Below are 18,453 nucleotides of genomic sequence, written 5' to 3' on the forward strand. Positions count from 1 at the left end.
GTAGCTAAGGCCCACGTAAGCAATGAACATGAAAGTCATATGTCTATCTCCATGGAGGCTGAATCATCATGTTAATCGTTGTCACATAACTATCATATGCCTAAAACAGTGTGTCCTGACGCTCTTCTAGGTAATCATACATCCGGTTACGTACACAGCTACGTAGGGCCTTTGTTATCATGTGCTACTCTGATATTGGAAGATTACATTCAGTATTTTCCCAACAGAAACATACCAGCCTCTTGCTGTAGAGCAGCGCTGTGCTGCTGCCAGTGCTGATGGCCCATTGGCAGAAGCTGAGCACATGGTGGATCTGTTGGGCCAGCTGCGTGGTGTCCTTTTGCTGAGACACGAGCCTCACATTGCGCTCTTTGGTGACACTCTAGACAGAGGGACAGGAGAGGGAGATCATTTTGGTTAGGGATCTGCTACTGAAAGAGCCTGAACACCCAAGATAGATGAATGTTGGAAGTAGGGCTGTGCAATTAATCGTATTTTAATCGCAATTACGATTTTGGCCAGCCACAATTACGAAAACAACATAATCGAAAAAAAACGATTATTTTGCTTTGCTAGGTTGTGACAGTGCACTATTTATCATATTTATATATGTTTAGTAGCTTGTTGAAGTGCGCTCCAAAATATTTGTTGATCTTGTTTATTGGTATTTATTATTTTGATATTATTTATTTAAATGTAGATATAAATGTATAATTTAATTTATTTTTGTATTGGTTTTTCAGTTGAATTATACGCTCAGGGAAATCAACAGTTAAAAAGATACTGTTCAAATTATTATTTGTATTTAAAAGTTCAATAAATGAATGTTTTCAAAGTCAATGAATAATCGTATTTAATAATCGTGATATCAATTATTGACCAAAATAATCGTGATTATGATTTTTGCCATAATCGCACAGCCCTAGTTGGAAGCCATTAAAAAGAAGTTAGCATATGCATATAGAGGGATAAGATCATTCGATTTTATTAGACTAAAATGGAATGATCCCTGTGGGGATATTGGTTTATTACAGCAGTGGATAGTAGTATGCAGCAAATGGGGAAGTAGTCACGTACACAACATATAAGAAACCAGATTCAATGATCAAACCGAGTTAAGATCGTAGAGGGAAACAAGTCATATCAAATCTGTTAAAGAGAAGTAAGCCTGAGATAGAGGTCTCTATGTCTAATCTAAATAAATATCTGCCATATTTACTTAACAGAAGGCATATAAATATCAAGATATTTTCAACATATATAATAAATAAAAACTTGAGAGAACACAATGTGTAAAATGTTTTGTGGTATTTCATCATATGTCTGGGTAGATTCCTGTAAGCCAGATTCAAGACATAAAGAAGCTTTTTTAATACTTTTTTTTCCTTCTATATGGGGTGTAGTTTTATTAAGATTCTTATAGCTTACAAACACTACCGTTTAAATTACAAATCATTAGGTCTACTTTTCTTTCTAAAATGTTTCTAATATACCTTATGCAACTCTAAGCAAATATTACGTAATAAAAACCAGCTTACATCCAACTGTTGCAGCAAGGACTTTCCCTTCTTGTTGATCTCGTTTATAAGAGTAAATACTGCGATTTTGATCTCGTGCTCCACCTTCTTCTGCGTTTCACCCGCCTCCTTTAACCTTGAAAAAGAAATGCATGTGTTAGCCCATCGCAATGGATATTGACATGCAGTAATGATGTCAACGGGCAGCACTGGATAGGAAACTGGTGATGAAAAACACGCACCTGTTTTGCACCTGGCAGACCGAGTAATGCACGTAACTCTTCTTTTCCTGTAGTTTGGCCATGCTGGACTCGATCAAGCCTTTCTGGTTCTGAAAAGCCTCCTCGAGGAACTGGTACCTGAGGGTAGAAAGTATTAGTCGACTTCAAGTTGCCAACACCTTTCCATGAACTCAATAGCCGCTTTCACACCATGTACTTTGCAGTACTTAGTGCCCAGCACTTAGTACCCCCATGGAACTAAGTACAGATCTCGTTCACACCGGAGTAAGTTCCCTGAGGGAAGATTACGCAAATGAAGCCGCTGACGTCACTTCTTCTTATTCTTCTACTTTGGGTTTACTGGTAGGCCGCAAACCACTTCACGGCGTATACTGCCACCCGAAGTCCCCGGCCAGAAGTCCCCGGAGTTGGGGACTGGCTTCAGTAGAAGCTGCTGGGAGTCCCAGCAGCTTCTACTGAAGCCTTCAGAATAAATCGCCAGAACGCCGACACCTCCTCATCACTCCACCGCTCCCATGTTTTTTTTTGTGTTGCCATAAGTTAGTCTCTCTCCGTTGGTGCGCTGGGCTAATGCTAATGCTAATAATGCTAATGCCAGCAAATACAATGGCGGCTTCACAAAACTTTTCAGAGTTTTACGGGGCGTGGTTTGCAATTCGCCCAGCCAATCAGAAATTGGTACTTTTTTCTCCCCAGGCTAGTACCACCTCTCTAGCAGGCACTAAAAAGGGGGGTAAAAGTTCTCTGAACTAAGTTCTCTTTTTGGTGTGAACGCAAAATTCCAGGCACTAACGGAACTAAACGGGAAAAGTACGGGTAAAAGTACTCCGGTGTGAAAGCGCCTAAGGACCTGAATTACTAATAGATTTAAGATAATCTGAAAAGCTTATTATTTCCTTTGTGGTAAGTAAAGTACAATAGCCACTTTCACACCAAGTACTTTGACGTACTTAGTTCCCAGCACTTAGTTCCCCCATGGAACTAAAGAGCAGATCGCGTTCACACCGGAATAAATCCCTGAGGGAAGATTACGCAAATGAAGCCGCTGACGTCACTTCTTCTTCTTCTGCTTTGTGTTTACTGGCAGGCCGCAAACCACTTCACGGCGTATACTGCCACCCGAAGTCCCCGGCCGGAAGTCCCCGGAGTTGGGGGCTGGCTTCAGTAGAAGCTGCTGGGAGTCCCAGCAGCTTCTACTGAAGCCTTCCGAGTAAATCGCCAGAACGCCGACACCACCTCATCTCCCATGTTTTTTTTTGTGTTGCCATAAGTTAGTCTCTCTCCGTTGGTGCGCTGGGCTAATGCTAATAATGCTAATGCCAGCAAATACAATGGCGGCTCTGCTCTCTAGCAGGGACTGAAAAGGGGGGAAAAGTTCTCATGAACTAAGTTCTCTTTTTGGTGTGAACGCAAAATCCCAGGAACTATCGGAACTAAAAGGGAAAAGTACTCTGCTGTGAAACCGCCTAATTTCTGCACTACCAGGTGGGAGATTCCAATGACTTAGCAAGATATAAATCAGTGCCTGTTTAGATAACTAAAATGAAAAAAAGCAGCAGGGGCTTCAAACCACAACATTTTCAAACTACTGGTATTATTTGACAATAGTTTGTGGGAAACTAACCGTATGCAGAATATTCGACAATGTGGTCCAAATATAGTTTCCTACGGTGGCTGACAGGTGCCTTAAACGGTGCCTTAAACACTTCCATTAGGAGAAACCCACTACAGCTTCAGAAACCATTCAAATATAACACAAATGCTCAAACACATGGAGATGAAGAAAAATGTTCACCAACTTGGAGTAACCTGCACAGCGTTTACAAATATCACTGCATAAATGAAACTGCAAATTAAAAAAATAGATTTTGGGCCTTTATAGAGCGTTTGCACCTGTCAGCCACCGTAGTTTCAGTACAAAAAAGGGCAACACATTTGTCATTTATTTTAATATGAAGTTTTAGAATGAAGCTCTGACTGTCTGCTTTAGGATGTCATCGGTCTTAAAAAAAAAAGTTCTCTAAATGTTGTTCATTGAGCTGTTGGATTGCTCCTACACCACCTAATTGATAGAAATGACCACAGTGGAAATCATTTATTTAAGAGGCTTAAGGGGCAACAAATATTTATTCAAGCATAACACTTTGTTTGGAATAAAACAACACTGTGTATTTTGGATTAAAGCTATCTTTTTCCAAGAAATGTTTATGTATCAATGCTCTGGAGTTTTTGGAAATGTCTGCATCTCGTTAGTCTGAAACAATGCTACGCAGTCATTACTGGAATCGAACTCTGCAAATAGTATAATACTAATCCGATTAGTATTATACTATTAGTATTAAGTTGGCCTAATCTTTATCTGAAAATAAATGTGCAGAGATGCTTAAACAGAATAAATAGAAAAGAAAAGGTTGTACAAAATAAGAGAGTTGATTTAGAATTGCTTGGATTTGAATGAATTGAGCTTGGATCTTAAAACAGATAAGCTTCTTGTTCCTTTAATAGAAAATACCACTGAAAATAATGCACTAAATCAAGCCAACTAGTTCACAACCAATTCACAAATTTCATATGCACAAAATATTGTTTATTGCTGGCAGAATAGAGTGGTGCAGTGACGAGTCCTAAAACCCAGAAGTGAGTTAGCATTTTACCACTGACGGTTCCCTCGTCTCAGTCAATGGGATTTCTCCATAGGATTTTGGAAAATAGCTGGAAATAAGGTCTGTGGTTGACACACATTTAAGAGACGGATCACGTTTTGTTCTACGACATTAAAATACATCAGCAGTGACCCCACTGGTGATTTTTGAAGAGTTTACGTGTCTGAAAAACAATGGTTGTTAACAAGTGGCTGAATAGGACTACAGAAGTTGTCGAGGGCGTTGTACGTCATTACGCCGCACACGTAAACACTCAGGCTAAGTTTGTTTGCCCCTGTTCTGATTGCAAACTGTTAAAACAAACGCTTCAACTTGTACAATTTTGAATATGTATTTTTGAATATCGATCTTAAGTTGGCGTGACGTTGAAGTCGTGCGACCCTGCTGTACTCGGCTGTAGTTCGTTTATAGCATGGCTCTCCAACACGTCGATCGCGAGCTACCGGTAGCTCGCGGGCAGCTTTTCAGTAGCTCGCCGCTCGATTATCGATTATAGCGTAGTAAGGTTGCTTCTTGATTTTTCGGCCGCGGCTGGACAATAACGTTTTTTTATTTTAGAATTTTTTTCTGTCACACATATCAAATTGGTCGGTGACGCAGAGATCAAGGAACAGACGTGACAGCGGCACCACACACGGAGCAGTCTGCTTTCTCCACCAACACCAGTCCAGAACCAACAGCAGAATGACCCGCTCTGAATCAGGCCCTGTCGCTGCGGCTCAGAGACACACAGGGAGGGATTTGTGTTTTTTGAAAAACACTCGTTATCATGTCAGGATTTTGGTGGATTTAATTAAGTCTTGGATTGCCGAGTAAGAATGTCCTATACTTGTGTAAAGTTTGTGAAGGCAGGAGGAAAGCTTCCGCGATCACCGTCTCCTCTCCGTTCCTCCAAACCCCGCCCCCTCCCTGAAAATAATGAGTGACAGGCTGATAGTGACCCGATAGAAACTTTATTATTCACTGATTGAGATATGATGAAGCTAACTTAATCTCATACATTCATTGGATTTATGTAACAGTAAGACAGAGAATAAGTGTGCACCCACATGCACTATTTTTGTTTTTATAATGCTATTGTAAATACTCCTGTTGTCTGCTGTGTTCAGACTTAAGTCATGTGTGTGATGCCACATTCAGGACCTTGAGTGTCCTTTTTTTTTTTAACAGAAGACCGTTGCTAGAAGCTGCAGCTAGACTGCAGAAGTATTAGTTTTTTGTTTTTGAGGATGGAACAATTTCACACACAGATATAGGGAGGCTAGACCTATACAATTAATTTATTATGGTTTATCATTTAATGTCAAGACGAAGAAGAAGAAGAAAAAGATGGCTGAACTGTTCAGTGTCAATCCTGTGGAGATCTCCAAAATCATGTTCAGCTTAAGTCCCAGCAAAACTCACAACATTTCTGGAGCCTTGTAGACCCAATAAACTATAAGAACATTCACCAAGCAGCGCTGAAAATGTCTGCTTTATCTGGTTCTGTTTTTCATACCTTTGTGAAGCAGCTTTTTCTGACATGAATGTCATGAAATCTAAATACAGAACAATACTGACTGATGAAGATTTAAATGACTCTATTAGAGTGAACCTAAGTGGGTACACTCCAGCAGACCCCTCTATGGTGGACTCCATGCAGTGCCAATCATCTCACTAACTGTGAAAAAGAGTGAATGCTTGTAAGGTGGTGATTAAGGTCATTTATGTGAATGTTCAGTGATGTACTTATTATGTGGGCCATAATAATATGAGAGAAATTTTCATTTTGTTGGACCTTGATGTGAAGTTAAGATTTTTGATAAGCTTTAGGTATTGCAATTTCACACGTGTACAAAAGTATAACTTAATTCAACTGATGAGGGCTATGTGAATAAATGTAAGCGATGTGATGAAAGTAGCTCTTTGCCACTTTCATTTGTTCAAAGTAGCTCTCAGATGAAGAAAGGTTGGAGACCCCTGGTTTATAGCATAATGTTAGCATTTTGCTTCTGGCGATTAGATTTATGATTAGAAAATTATAAAAGTAGGGTAGACATGTTGATATTATCCGGCTGAACAAAAAGTGCATTTATCAAACAGGTTAGTTTTCCACAGACCTTATTTCGAGCTATTTTCCAAAATCCTATGGAGAAATCCCATTGCTTTTTTGTCGAGGGAACCCATGCGCAGCTTACTTCCGGGTAAATACGTCATCCCTGCACCACTCTATTAGCCCAAAAATACCATATCATACCAAAGCAGAGTGGCAGTCGCTCAGCAGTGCATTGTTTGGATGAATAAGATATTAGGTTACCTGTGCTCTTTGTGCTCCAGCAGCTGGCAGTCCCGACAGGTCAACGTGTCACAGGTCTCACAGAAAAGCTTCAGGGGCTCCTGCTTGTGGATGGGACAGAAAACAGGCCTCTGCCCTGCACCAACAGACTCTATAGAGACACAGAAGACACCATTGATGCTAACATACATAGACCAGAATGAGTGCTAAAAACCTGTAAAGGAGTTAGCATTTTACCACTTCTGGTTCCTTCTTTCTCAACTGTTATCCTGAACTTTTGTTTGCCCAAGATTTCATTATCCTGCAAAATTCCAAAATCCAATTGCCTTTTCTCAAATCAGTCAAAATATGTCAACACTGCAACACTCTATAAAGAGGATATTTAATGAAAAAACAAAAGACAGAAATAAATGATAGCTTAGGTTTTCAAACACAGAGAGAAAGCTTTAGAAGACTCTGGTCAGAGCTTCACGGAGTATAGCCCCCCCCCCCAGCTGAAGGTACCATCTAAGCAACCAGAGTCTGCAGCACTGTTACTATGGCAACAGCCTCTCTGCAGCACCATATTCACTGTGTTTCTACTAGGCAAAGTATTATTTGGGCTTTGGCAGTTTAAGCTCCATCGAACATACGTCGGCCCCTTCAGGTTCGGCCTTCTTACCGGAAGCAGCGTCAGCGTCCTCCTTGGTGTGGATTTTGTGGTCCTTGGTAATTTTAACCCTCTGGTGAGCTTCCACGCAGGTCTTACACAGCCATTCCCCGCACTCCACGCAAAAGCCTATGGTTCCTGCATTGTCCTCACAGCTTGTGCACACCTTGAGAAGATCACACCACAAAGCATATTTGAGAACCATTTCCAGAATCACTATAGTGCTAGATGATGTCGTTCATAAAAATGTGTAATAACTTCCCTGCCTGAAACATCTCCATCAGACGCCGTTATTTAGTCCCATAACATAATGAAATCATTATTTAACAATCACACTTCTATAGGCTAAGGTGGAGGGACATCTTTAAGTGGTTGATCAATCACAACAGAGCCAGCCAGCTAACCAATCAGAGCAGACTGGAGTCTCCTTTCAGAGAGAGAGAGAGTGAAAGAGATGCTGCAGCACATTTTTGACCATTAAAGCATGTTAACATGTCACAGAAGAAGCGAGAAATACAACTATGGATCGGAAAATGATAATACCATGTCCTCTTCAATAGTATTATAGCTGTGTCTTCACATTCCACATTGTACTGTGTGATTACGTCTTACTTGTTTGACAACTAAGGAGTCAGGAGTTGGTGTCATGGTGATTTAAATAAATGGTCCTAGGTGACTGTCGACCACTCTCGCGGGAATATGGAACGAGCTTAAGTTTCACTTTCGATTGCATGATATAGCCGAGCGCAACACCTTCGTCAAACATGTTGCCACTTGTTTGTACCATTTTCAGGCGATTTGTAATCTGTTCTAGAAAAACGATGTGTTTTTTAGGATTTCAAGAAGCATATAGAACAAACAATGGATGTATTTTATGAATATTTATCCATGCTGAAAGTAGATTTAGATGTGTTAGGAGTGAGATAGAGATTATTATCTAATATATGCATCCGATGAAGCATTGCATGAAGTCTGTTGATGATCAGAGGCTGTTGTTGGGGCTGCACAAACGTTTTTTTATTTTTGTTTTGTAGGCATACCATGCAGGCCTCAGAGAGTTAAACTTGGGCCTGCGACCATACTTTTACTGTATTTTGTTTTGAAAATCCACAGCGGAGGTTTGTGTTGTACTACATGCGGTGTATTTTGCATCTCTCTCAGTAGCCAACGATCTGTGAGTCTGTTGGCTCGGACATAAACTCCGTAAAAAATGTAGTATACATTTCATAAGAGGTGTAAAACCTGTGAGCATTTTAAAACGCATTTGAACTAAATGCTTATATAATCTGTAGTTGTATTTGTATTGTTGGTTTATTGTGTGAACGAGGCGATATAGAGAAGGTTAAGCTGTCATTATTAGGCTGTTATGTACTGTTGGAGTGGTAAGCAGGCCTATTGTTTCTGGATATTTGTGGAGTCAGGTGGTCCGTGAGTGTTTTTTTATTGGTTAAGTGTCCTTGGTATGAAAAAGTTTGAGAAACACTGCGCTAGTGGATTGTCAACGGGGGGAGCCTCGCTGCGGGCAAATTATACAGATGGCTAGTCCGCCCCTGATGCACACGTTATTATTAATAATAAAAAATAAATAAATAGATTAAAAAAAACATTATTTTTTTTTTATTCATGCATATTTTACTAATCACTACCCCCTCAAATGGAAATATGTGTTTACATAAATGGTGGTCCAAACTGTTTGAGACCCACTGAGAACTTAGACAAAGATAACTATCACCTGAGCTGAGGTTATCCCGAGCTTGAATGACACCAATCGAGGGCTTTGATTTATGATCTGTATGACAGTGGCCATGTCGGCAGGCCACATCATGTAGACCAGTGTTTCTCAAACCTTTTCATACCAAGGACCACTTAACCAATAAAAAAACACTTGCGGACCACCTAACTCCACAAATATCCAAAATCACATCGTTTTTCTAGAACAGATTACAAATCGCCTGAAAATGGTACAAACAAGTGGCAACATGTGTGATGAAGGTGTTGCGCTGGGCTATATCATGCAATCGAAAGTTAAACTTAAGCTCGTGAGAGTGCGAAAACTTTATTTTATTTATTTATTTCAAAAGTGAAATGTTACCAATATACTCACGGACCACTAGGGGCGCTCACGGACCACCAGTGGTCCGCGGAACACACTTTGAGAAGCACTGATGTAGACTGCCAGTCACCCTGTGTGAGGCAGACCCACATTTGCGCAGCATTGCGTTCACAATACATACAAAAAAAATTAAAAAATCCTCAGGCCAGCAGGCCACTTAACAGGCCTGGCCATCGGGAAACCCCCCGGTCCTCCTGATGGCCAGTCCGGGCCTGGGTACAGGAGGAGTAGAGCGAGGGATCATTGTCCACAAGTTAATCGATCGCAGATGGCGTCGTGGTCTCGGACGGATAAAAAAATTGAACGTTTAAAAAAAATTAATAAATGGGTCGCGAAATATACTTGGGCGGCCGTTAATATACCTGGGCGGCCCGCCCAAGTAAAGTCTATGTGTGGGAAACCCTGCATTTATTTATTTATTGCTGTATTTAATTTTCTTTCGTATTTGTTCATATATTCGTGTATTTATTCCTATATACATTTATTTATACTTGTGTCATTTTCTGTCCTCTATATTAAAACAAAGCAATGACATGATCACTGCAATATTGACATTACACAGAAACATTTGAAATTGATGATGATTCCTTAAATTAAATAGTCATTCCAAGTAGGTTAACTTGGTTTTGAACTCTACATGCACTAAAACCTATATAACACGCTACAGGAAATGGAAAACCCCAAAAAGGGCCCCTTCAATTATATTGGTGTTCACCTATTAACAACCGCCCTGAATTATGGACGAATAAGACTGGCTCTATCATAGTTTTATTAAAATATAATATATACGAATCTCAAAGTTATGCAGACATCCCTCCAAGTGCAGAGGAATGCCTACACTGCAGAGCATTGATTGCTGAAACACTGATGATGTTTGACATACCTGTGCAGCCTTTTCATCAGACGTGCTGGTGGTGTCTGAGGTATCTTTGACAAAGTAGTTGTCAATGATGTCACTCTGTTTGTAGTCCTGTTGGCACACTGTGCAGCGCATAACATTTACTGAGGACAGAAAAGGGGACACGAGTCAAAGGGGATGAAACGTTAAATGCACACATTCAATGCTTTGTGATGTTTTACATTGACTGACATTTGAAAAAATATAAAAAGTCAAACAGGCTGTGATCAAGACCATGTGAAAACGATTACCTGAATTTTTTAAGGGGGCCCCTAACCTTATGCTAAGAATAGTCGTGCCTCAAACCAAACAGAATTAAAAAGAAGTTTCTCAGCATACTTTCTGCTTACCGGTACTTCCATAATTTCCTTTAGGTAAAAATCCTGTTGTTATTAAAAAATCCTTGGCCCCATGGGAGACCCATTGCTCATTATTCGCAGGGGGTGGGGGTAGTTGATTTAGCACTTGTTTACTGAATATTTGTTCCCATCATCGTTGGCATTTTTATTAGAATATTAAATCACATGGTCTAACGAGGAAGACTGTATCACTTAAGTTTACTTCGTTAATGGATTTAGTTGAATTACTACTACAATAAAGCACTCTAACAAATAATTAGTTTGGGTCATTAACTTTTCCACTTATTTCCTGAGGTCTAAAAATGTGCATAATTTTTTTACCATAAATGTTATAAATTGAGTCTGCATAATATATGTCACCCCTCCCCTGCCTCATAAAACCATAAATTCCCCCCTCACGCGCTAGCTGAGGTGAAAACCGGTCTAGACCGGATTGAGCAGCACATAGCTGGTTTGTGTAAGCTCCAGCTGCCCCCACACACACACACACACACACACACACACACACACACACACACACACACACACACACACACACACACACACACACACACACACACACACACACACACACACACACACACACACACACACACACACACACACACACACACACACACACCACACACACACACACACACACACACACACCACACACACACACACACACACACACACACACACACACACACACACACACACACACACACACACACCACACACACACACACACACACACACACACACACACACACACACACACACACACACACACACACACACACACACACACACACACACACACACACACACACACACACACACACACACACACACTTATTTAAAAAAAAAAATCTAACTTAAAAAAAGGTTGATTATTTATACCTAAAATACAACATTGGTGTTGAAGTTGTTTTGTGTTTTACAAGCTATTTGCAAGTTGTAATTTTTCAGTGATGTATCTGAATGTGTGGCTCTGATATTTCAAAAACTACGGCTTTATGGCCACACAACAGTTTGTTGGATTGATTCTATAGATTATCGAAACAGTTAAAAACTGGACAGTTGTCCGCTGATCATAGTGATATTTTGAAAGGTTTGCATTGTTGTCAATAGGGTGGTTTGTGTGACTTTGCGGCACCGGTAATACCAAGAAGAGTTTTATTATGTGTTGTTATATCAGACATTATTCCCCTGTTTTCTTTTGGGGAAGTTAACCACGTTATTTAAAAGTGGGATATACTGCAAATCTTTTTCAGTTGTATTTCATTTGTCTGGAAACTTTTTCATTTTGAGATTGGTTTGAGTGAGAGTGAAAGAAAGTCTGGTAACTTGGTCCAGTTTTAGAAAAAATGTATAGTATTTCATACTCAATGATTTATTATTAGGGATATGCGATAAGATTTCAATTTTCCATTGCAGTACAATCGGCGATAATAGGAATTGGCAGTTCCACATTTTTCAAATAATAATTGGCCAAAATATTTAACACACAGCTGTCAAAATGAAATGGAGCCGCCCAGCTCCACCTCTGTATCCCCCAATTAACACAAATAATTAAAACCTTCTTTTCAAACAGGATTAGGCCAAAAGTACAGTCTTCTGCCAAATAACATAAGAGCAAGACTACAGCAACATATTTAACCCTAATAACATGTTGATTTGACCAAATTACCTAAATATTGTGCAAGTGCTGGATACTTCAGTACAAGAGCTGCCCCCAAAGCTTACACTGGAATCAAGATAACATCAAATCTCCCTGAAACCCAGGGAGGGTAAAACATCTGTGGGGACATCACTTACAGTGACCACAGAATTTGATTCCATTTGTGGGGGCACCGCACCCCCCGCGGCAAGAAAAGCCAAAGGCCCCTTAACCTATTCGGGTGGCCCACGCATCCCCCCCCTCAAATAAGAAAATACATGCGAGTTCATGGCTAGCGGACAATGTTTTTGTTACTCTGTGTTGCGTTGTTAATGAGTGAGACACACCGGAGTTGAGGATCTGTGGGGTTTATTCTCCCAAAAATATCATTTACAATTTAGGCATTTAGCAGACGCCTTATTCCAAAGCGACTTACAATGACCAATTACAGAGACATTCTCCCTGGAGTAACTGAGGGGTAAGTGCCTTACTCAAGGGCACACTAGTAGTGGTGTTCCATGCGGGATTTGAACTCGCAACCTTCCGATCATCAGCCCACCTCACTATCCATTAGACCACCAAAATAAAAATAAAAGAAATTAAAAAAAATATATATATATATTTTTTTTTTATGAGATCCATTTGTGGCGGACGATATTTAATTGTGGCGGCCCGCCACAAATAAATCAATGTATGGGAAACACTGACTTATCTTGTAGAAGTGACAGATGGCATCACATTTAAACATTACTTGGTGTCAAGTGTGCACTTTAACTTAACCACAACAAGATGGAAGCCACAAAATAGATTAGGAGATTTGGTTTTGAAGAATGCGGTCCAATTTAATTCGATTATAATATTAAATTCACATTATGAATAATGCAATGAGGGGATGGGAGCATCAGATAAAGCAGGGGTCTCCGACGTTTCTTCATCTGAGAGCTACTTTGAACAAATGAAAGTGGCAAAGAGCTACTTGCATCACATCGCTTACATTTATTCACATAGCCCTCATCAGTTGAATTAAGCTAGACTTTTGTACGTGTGAAATTGCAATACCTAAAGTTTATCAAAAATCTTAACTTCACATCAAGGTCCAAGAAAACGAAAATGTCTCATATTATTATGGCCCACATAGTAAGTACATCACTGAAAATTGACATAAATGTCCTTAATCACCACCTTACAAGCATTCACTCTTTTTCACAGTTAGTGAGATGATTGGCACTGCATGGAGTCCACCATAGAGGGGTCTGCTGGACCCACTTAGGTTCACTCTAATAGAGTCATTTAAATGACTCTATTAGTCATGACATTCATGTCAGAAAAAGCTGCTTCACAAAGGTCTGTAGAACAGAACCAAATAAAGCAGACATTTTCAGTGCTGCTTGGTGAATGTTCTATAGTTTTCTGGGTCTACAAGGCTCCAGAAATGTTGTGAGTTTTGCTGGGACTTAAGCTGAACATGATTTTGGAGATTTATAACCTCCATCTCCATCTCCACAGGATTGACACTGAACAGTTCAGCCATCTTTTTCTTCTTCTTCTTCATCTTGACATTAAATTATAAACCATAATAAATCTAGCAATGGTCTTCTGTTAAAAAAAAGGACACTGAAGGTCCTGAATGTGGCATCACAAACATGACTTGAGTCTGAACACAGCAGACAACAGGATCAATCAATCAATCAATCAATGTTTATTTATATAGCCCAATATCACAAATGTTACATTTGTCTCAGTGGACTTCACAGTTTGTACAGAATATCAGTATGACAATACGACACCCTCTGTCCTTAGACCCTCACATCGTACAAGGAAAAACCCCACAGTTTAAAGGGGAAACAGACAACAGGAGTATTTACAACAGCATTATAAAAACTAAAATAGTGCATGTGGGTGCACACTTATTCTCTGTCTTACTGTTACATTAATTCCATGAATGTATGAGATTAAGTTAGCTTCATCATATCTCAATCAGTGTTTAAGTGAATAATTAAGTTACTATCAGCCTGTCACTCATTATTTTCAGGGAGGGGGCCGGGTTTGGAGGAACGGAGAGGAGACGGTGATCGCGGAAGCTTTCCTCCTGCCTTCACAAACTTTACACAAGTATTTATCAACTGAAAATAGCAAGAGGACATTCTTACTCTGCAATCCAAGTCTTAATTAAATCCACCAAAAACCTGACATGATGATAACGAGTGTTTTTCAAAAAACACAAATCCCTCCCTGTGTGTCTCTGAGGCGCAGCGACAGGGCCTGATTCAGAGCGGGTCATTCTGCTGTTAGTTCTGGACTGGTGTTGATGGAGAAAGCAGACTGCTCCGTGTGTGGTGTCGCTGTGCCGCCGTCACGTCTGTTCCTTGATCTCTGCGTCACCAACCAATTTGATATTCGTGTGACAGAAAAAAAATTCTAAAATAAAAAAACCTTACTACGCTATAATCGATAATCGAGCGGCGAGCTACTGAAAAGCTGCCCGCGAGCTACCGGTAGCTCGCGATCGACGTGTTGGAGATTACCCGTCCCCTTGTGTGTTATGAAGGTTTTTATGCATGTAAACGGTCTGCAGAGTCAAAACCCCTCAAAGTACAGCCCCGCAACATCCCGACCAATCAGAGCACACTGGGCTCACAGGGAGGGGGGGGGCAGGAGCTCCAACAAGCCGTTTAGGACAGAGTGAATACACATACTTTACAGAGATGCTGTATGAGAAACCAATGAGAGTTTGGAAAATTGCACAGTATAAATCTATTTTAGTATACCTCAACAATGGAATTATGATCAGTAGAAATGGCCATGACATGGGTCCTTTAAACACATCTGACAGAAACTTCCTGATATTCCACCACCTACATTAAAAAGTACCATAGCATCATGCTATATTACATGCTGCTATCACCTATATATAGCAGACATTAGGAGACGTGAATTACAATGGATTAGTAAATAAAAATGTCGGTCCAAGTAAGAAACAATTAAGCCGTTTCTGAACCCAATGTTCTCACCTGGGATTTCCATTTCCTCATGTCATGTACACAACCCCAGAAATAAATAATAACTTTAAATGGTTAACATGTAAAATATTCTAAATCATTATCCCAGTTTAGCTCAGATTAGTTTAAACAAGGGGCGTAATACTATTAATCAGTAACCTGACTAAGCGTTGTGACTGGGGCAAGATGGCATAATGTGTGATCCTTGCTATGAATCCAGGTTAATCAGTGCTACCAATACAGTGACAATGTTTTTTGTCATATTACCCAATGATCCAATAAAGGCTAATGGCAAACCCAGTTTGAACCCAGAAGCAAGGCAGTTCTCTACTTATAATTCAGACCATGTCAAACTGAATATCTCCTGAAACCAATACTAACGTGATTCCGGAAAACAGCATTTAGACCACGTGATATCAAAACCCTGCACTGAGGCTAATACAGTTATGGTTACTGTGTTGAGGTAAAACCTTCTTCACAGAGCTAAAAGCTTGAGAATAGTTGAGAATAGTATGAGCTGCCTGTCACCGTAAAAAATATGGCACACTGTTTTACTTGATGTAGTAAATTTGTCAGTTTGGTTTGGCAGTGGAATAATTTCTTCTTGTAAAAGATTTGCATAAACACAAACACCTTCCATTAAAGGATCAGTTTAGTTGTTATACGAAATACTGAATGGCTGAGGTTTAATTGGCTGAAATCAAACTAGAATAGATCTTTACAACCTGGTTGCTTAGGGTGTACATGAAACTGTTGTTACATCAGATGAACTGTTGCTGACTGACTCTTGGGACTTCTGTCATTTACTGTACTGACAATCAGGCTGTCCAAAGTTAGATGTGTGATTTTTGCAATTATACAATATTATACATACGGTACTGACAAGACAAGTTTGTTCATCAACTTACATGGTATTGGGATACAATGCACTGCATTCACAATAGACAAATACATAGCAGAACTCGGAAGTTTTCACTTCATATTCCATAGCTATTACTTAAAACTAGGGATGCTCCGATCAGGGTTTTTGGGGCCGATCACCGGAATCAGAATCGGCCGATACCGATCGGATCATAGGGCGGGTGGGGGCTATGGGGATCTTCCATTTAAAGTGATGTTTAAAACTCAGTTAATGGGGCTCATTTTTATATTGCTTCAGTTTATAATCGTAACGGATCGAAAAGTTCAGATTAATTTTTCAATACATGATGCGCTTCCACAAACAACATAATTATTAGATTCAAATTAAGTACATTATTCAAGTTGAAATTAACTTTGGATAATAACACGGGAGAAATGAGTGGAAGCGCTCTCTTTTCCTCGCTCCCTCTCTCTCCTGACAGCCGGTCAGTATCCGTCTCATGCAGCTCACTGATCCAGTAATGAGTGACCCGACCGTGAAGAATAAACATATTTATAACTAGTTTAGCTAGTTCCAGGGGTAGATAAACTAGCTAAGTGTTAGGTCTAACTTGAAGTGTGTGTTTTGCTCCGCTCACCAGTCCGTCACAGCAGGCGGAGCTGCAGGATTTCGGCTTCACACACGTTGCATACCGCTATTTTATTGAAACCTTGAAAAACTGCCAGACCGGTGAAGCCATTTTGGCGAGCTTGTTTTGCCGCGCACAGTCTCATGTATTTTGCGTTATCTGATCGGCTCTCCTGATCGGCCTTTATAGAGAGCACCGATCGAACTATTAAGAGTGAATATCGGCCGATAACGATCGTAAAAAGGAAGTCCGGATATCATAAATATTAGAAAGATTCGGTTAGAATGTATTTATCCATAACATAAATGTTCTTTTATATACTGTATGACAGGGCTCTCCAACATGTCGATAATCGAGCGGCAAGCTACTGCAATAACGTTTTTTATTTTATAAATGTTTCTGTCACACGACTATCAAATTGGTTGGTGACGCAGAGATCAAGGAACAGACGGGACAGCGGCACCACACACGGAGCAGTCTGCTTTCTCCACCAACACGAGTCCAGAACCAACAGCAGAATGACCCGCTCTGAATCAGGCCCTGTCACTGCGGCTCAGAGACACACAGGGAGGGATTTGTGTTTTTTGAAAAACACTCGTTATCGTCAAGTCAGGTTTTTGGTGGATTTAATCAAGTCTTGGATTGCAGAGTAAGAATGTCCTCTTGCTATTTTCAGTTGATAAATACTTGTGTAAAGTTTGTGAAGGCAGGAGGAAAGCTTCCACGATCACCGTCTCCTCTCCTTTCCTCCAAACCCCGCCCCCTCCCTGAAAATAATGAGTGACAGGCTGATAGTGACCCGATCTGACTTTATTATTCACTTAATCACTGATTGAGATATGAAGCTAACTTAATCTCATACATTCATGGGATTTATGTAACAGTAAGACAGAGGATAAGTGTGCACCCACATGCACTATTTTTGTTTTTATAATGCTATTGTAAATACTCCTGTTGTCTGCTGTGTTCAGACTTAAGTCATGTGTGTGATGCCACATTCAGGACCTTCAGTGTCCTTTTTTTTTTAACAGAAGACCGTTGCTAGAAGCTGCAGCTAGACTGCAGAAGTATTAGTTTTTTGTTTTTGAGGATGGAACAATTTCACACACAGATAGAGGCTAGACCTATACAATTGATTTATTATGGTTTATCATTTAATGTCAAGACGAAGAAGAAGAAGAAAAAGATGGCTGAACAACTGTTCAGTGTCAATCCTGTGGAGATCTCCAAAATCATGTTCAGCTTAAGTCCCAGCAAAACTCACAACATTTCTGGAGCCTTGTAGACCCAGAAAACTATAAGAACATTCACCAAGCAGCGCTGAAAATGTCTGCTTTATTTGGTTCTGTTCTACAGACCTTTGTGAAGCAGCTTTTTCTGACATGAATGTCATGAAATCTAAATACAGAACAAGACTAATAGAGTCATTTAAATGACTCTATTAGAGTGAACCTAAGTGGGTCCAGCATACACCTCTGGCGGACTCCATGCAGCGCCAATCATCTCACTAACTGTGAAAAAGAGTGAATGCTTGTAAGGTGGTGATTAAGGTCATTTATGTGAATTCTCAGTGATGTGGGACTCCCAGCAGCTTCTACTGAAG

General features: G+C 40.1%; 1 protein-coding gene across 4 annotated transcripts in view; it reads right to left on the reverse strand.

The window, feature by feature from the left end:
* Positions 1-18,453, reverse strand: part of trim33 (tripartite motif containing 33) — a 42,412-nt gene that overhangs the window by 21,586 nt on the left and 2,373 nt on the right. For all 4 annotated transcript variants that reach the window (XM_034145458.1, XM_034145456.1, XM_034145455.1 and 1 more), the window contains exons 2-7: positions 10,343-10,461; positions 7,359-7,512; positions 6,719-6,848; positions 1,760-1,876; positions 1,539-1,653; positions 236-382 (exon numbers count right to left, since the gene is read on the reverse strand). In XM_034145458.1, the coding sequence (XP_034001349.1) occupies positions 236-382; positions 1,539-1,653; positions 1,760-1,876; positions 6,719-6,848; positions 7,359-7,512; positions 10,343-10,461 (782 nt within the window). The remainder of the gene's footprint in view (positions 1-235; positions 383-1,538; positions 1,654-1,759; positions 1,877-6,718; positions 6,849-7,358; positions 7,513-10,342; positions 10,462-18,453) is intronic.

The sequence above is a fragment of the Trematomus bernacchii genome, unplaced genomic scaffold, assembly GCF_902827165.1.
Source record: "Trematomus bernacchii unplaced genomic scaffold, fTreBer1.1, whole genome shotgun sequence".
NCBI lineage: Eukaryota > Metazoa > Chordata > Actinopteri > Perciformes > Nototheniidae > Trematomus > Trematomus bernacchii.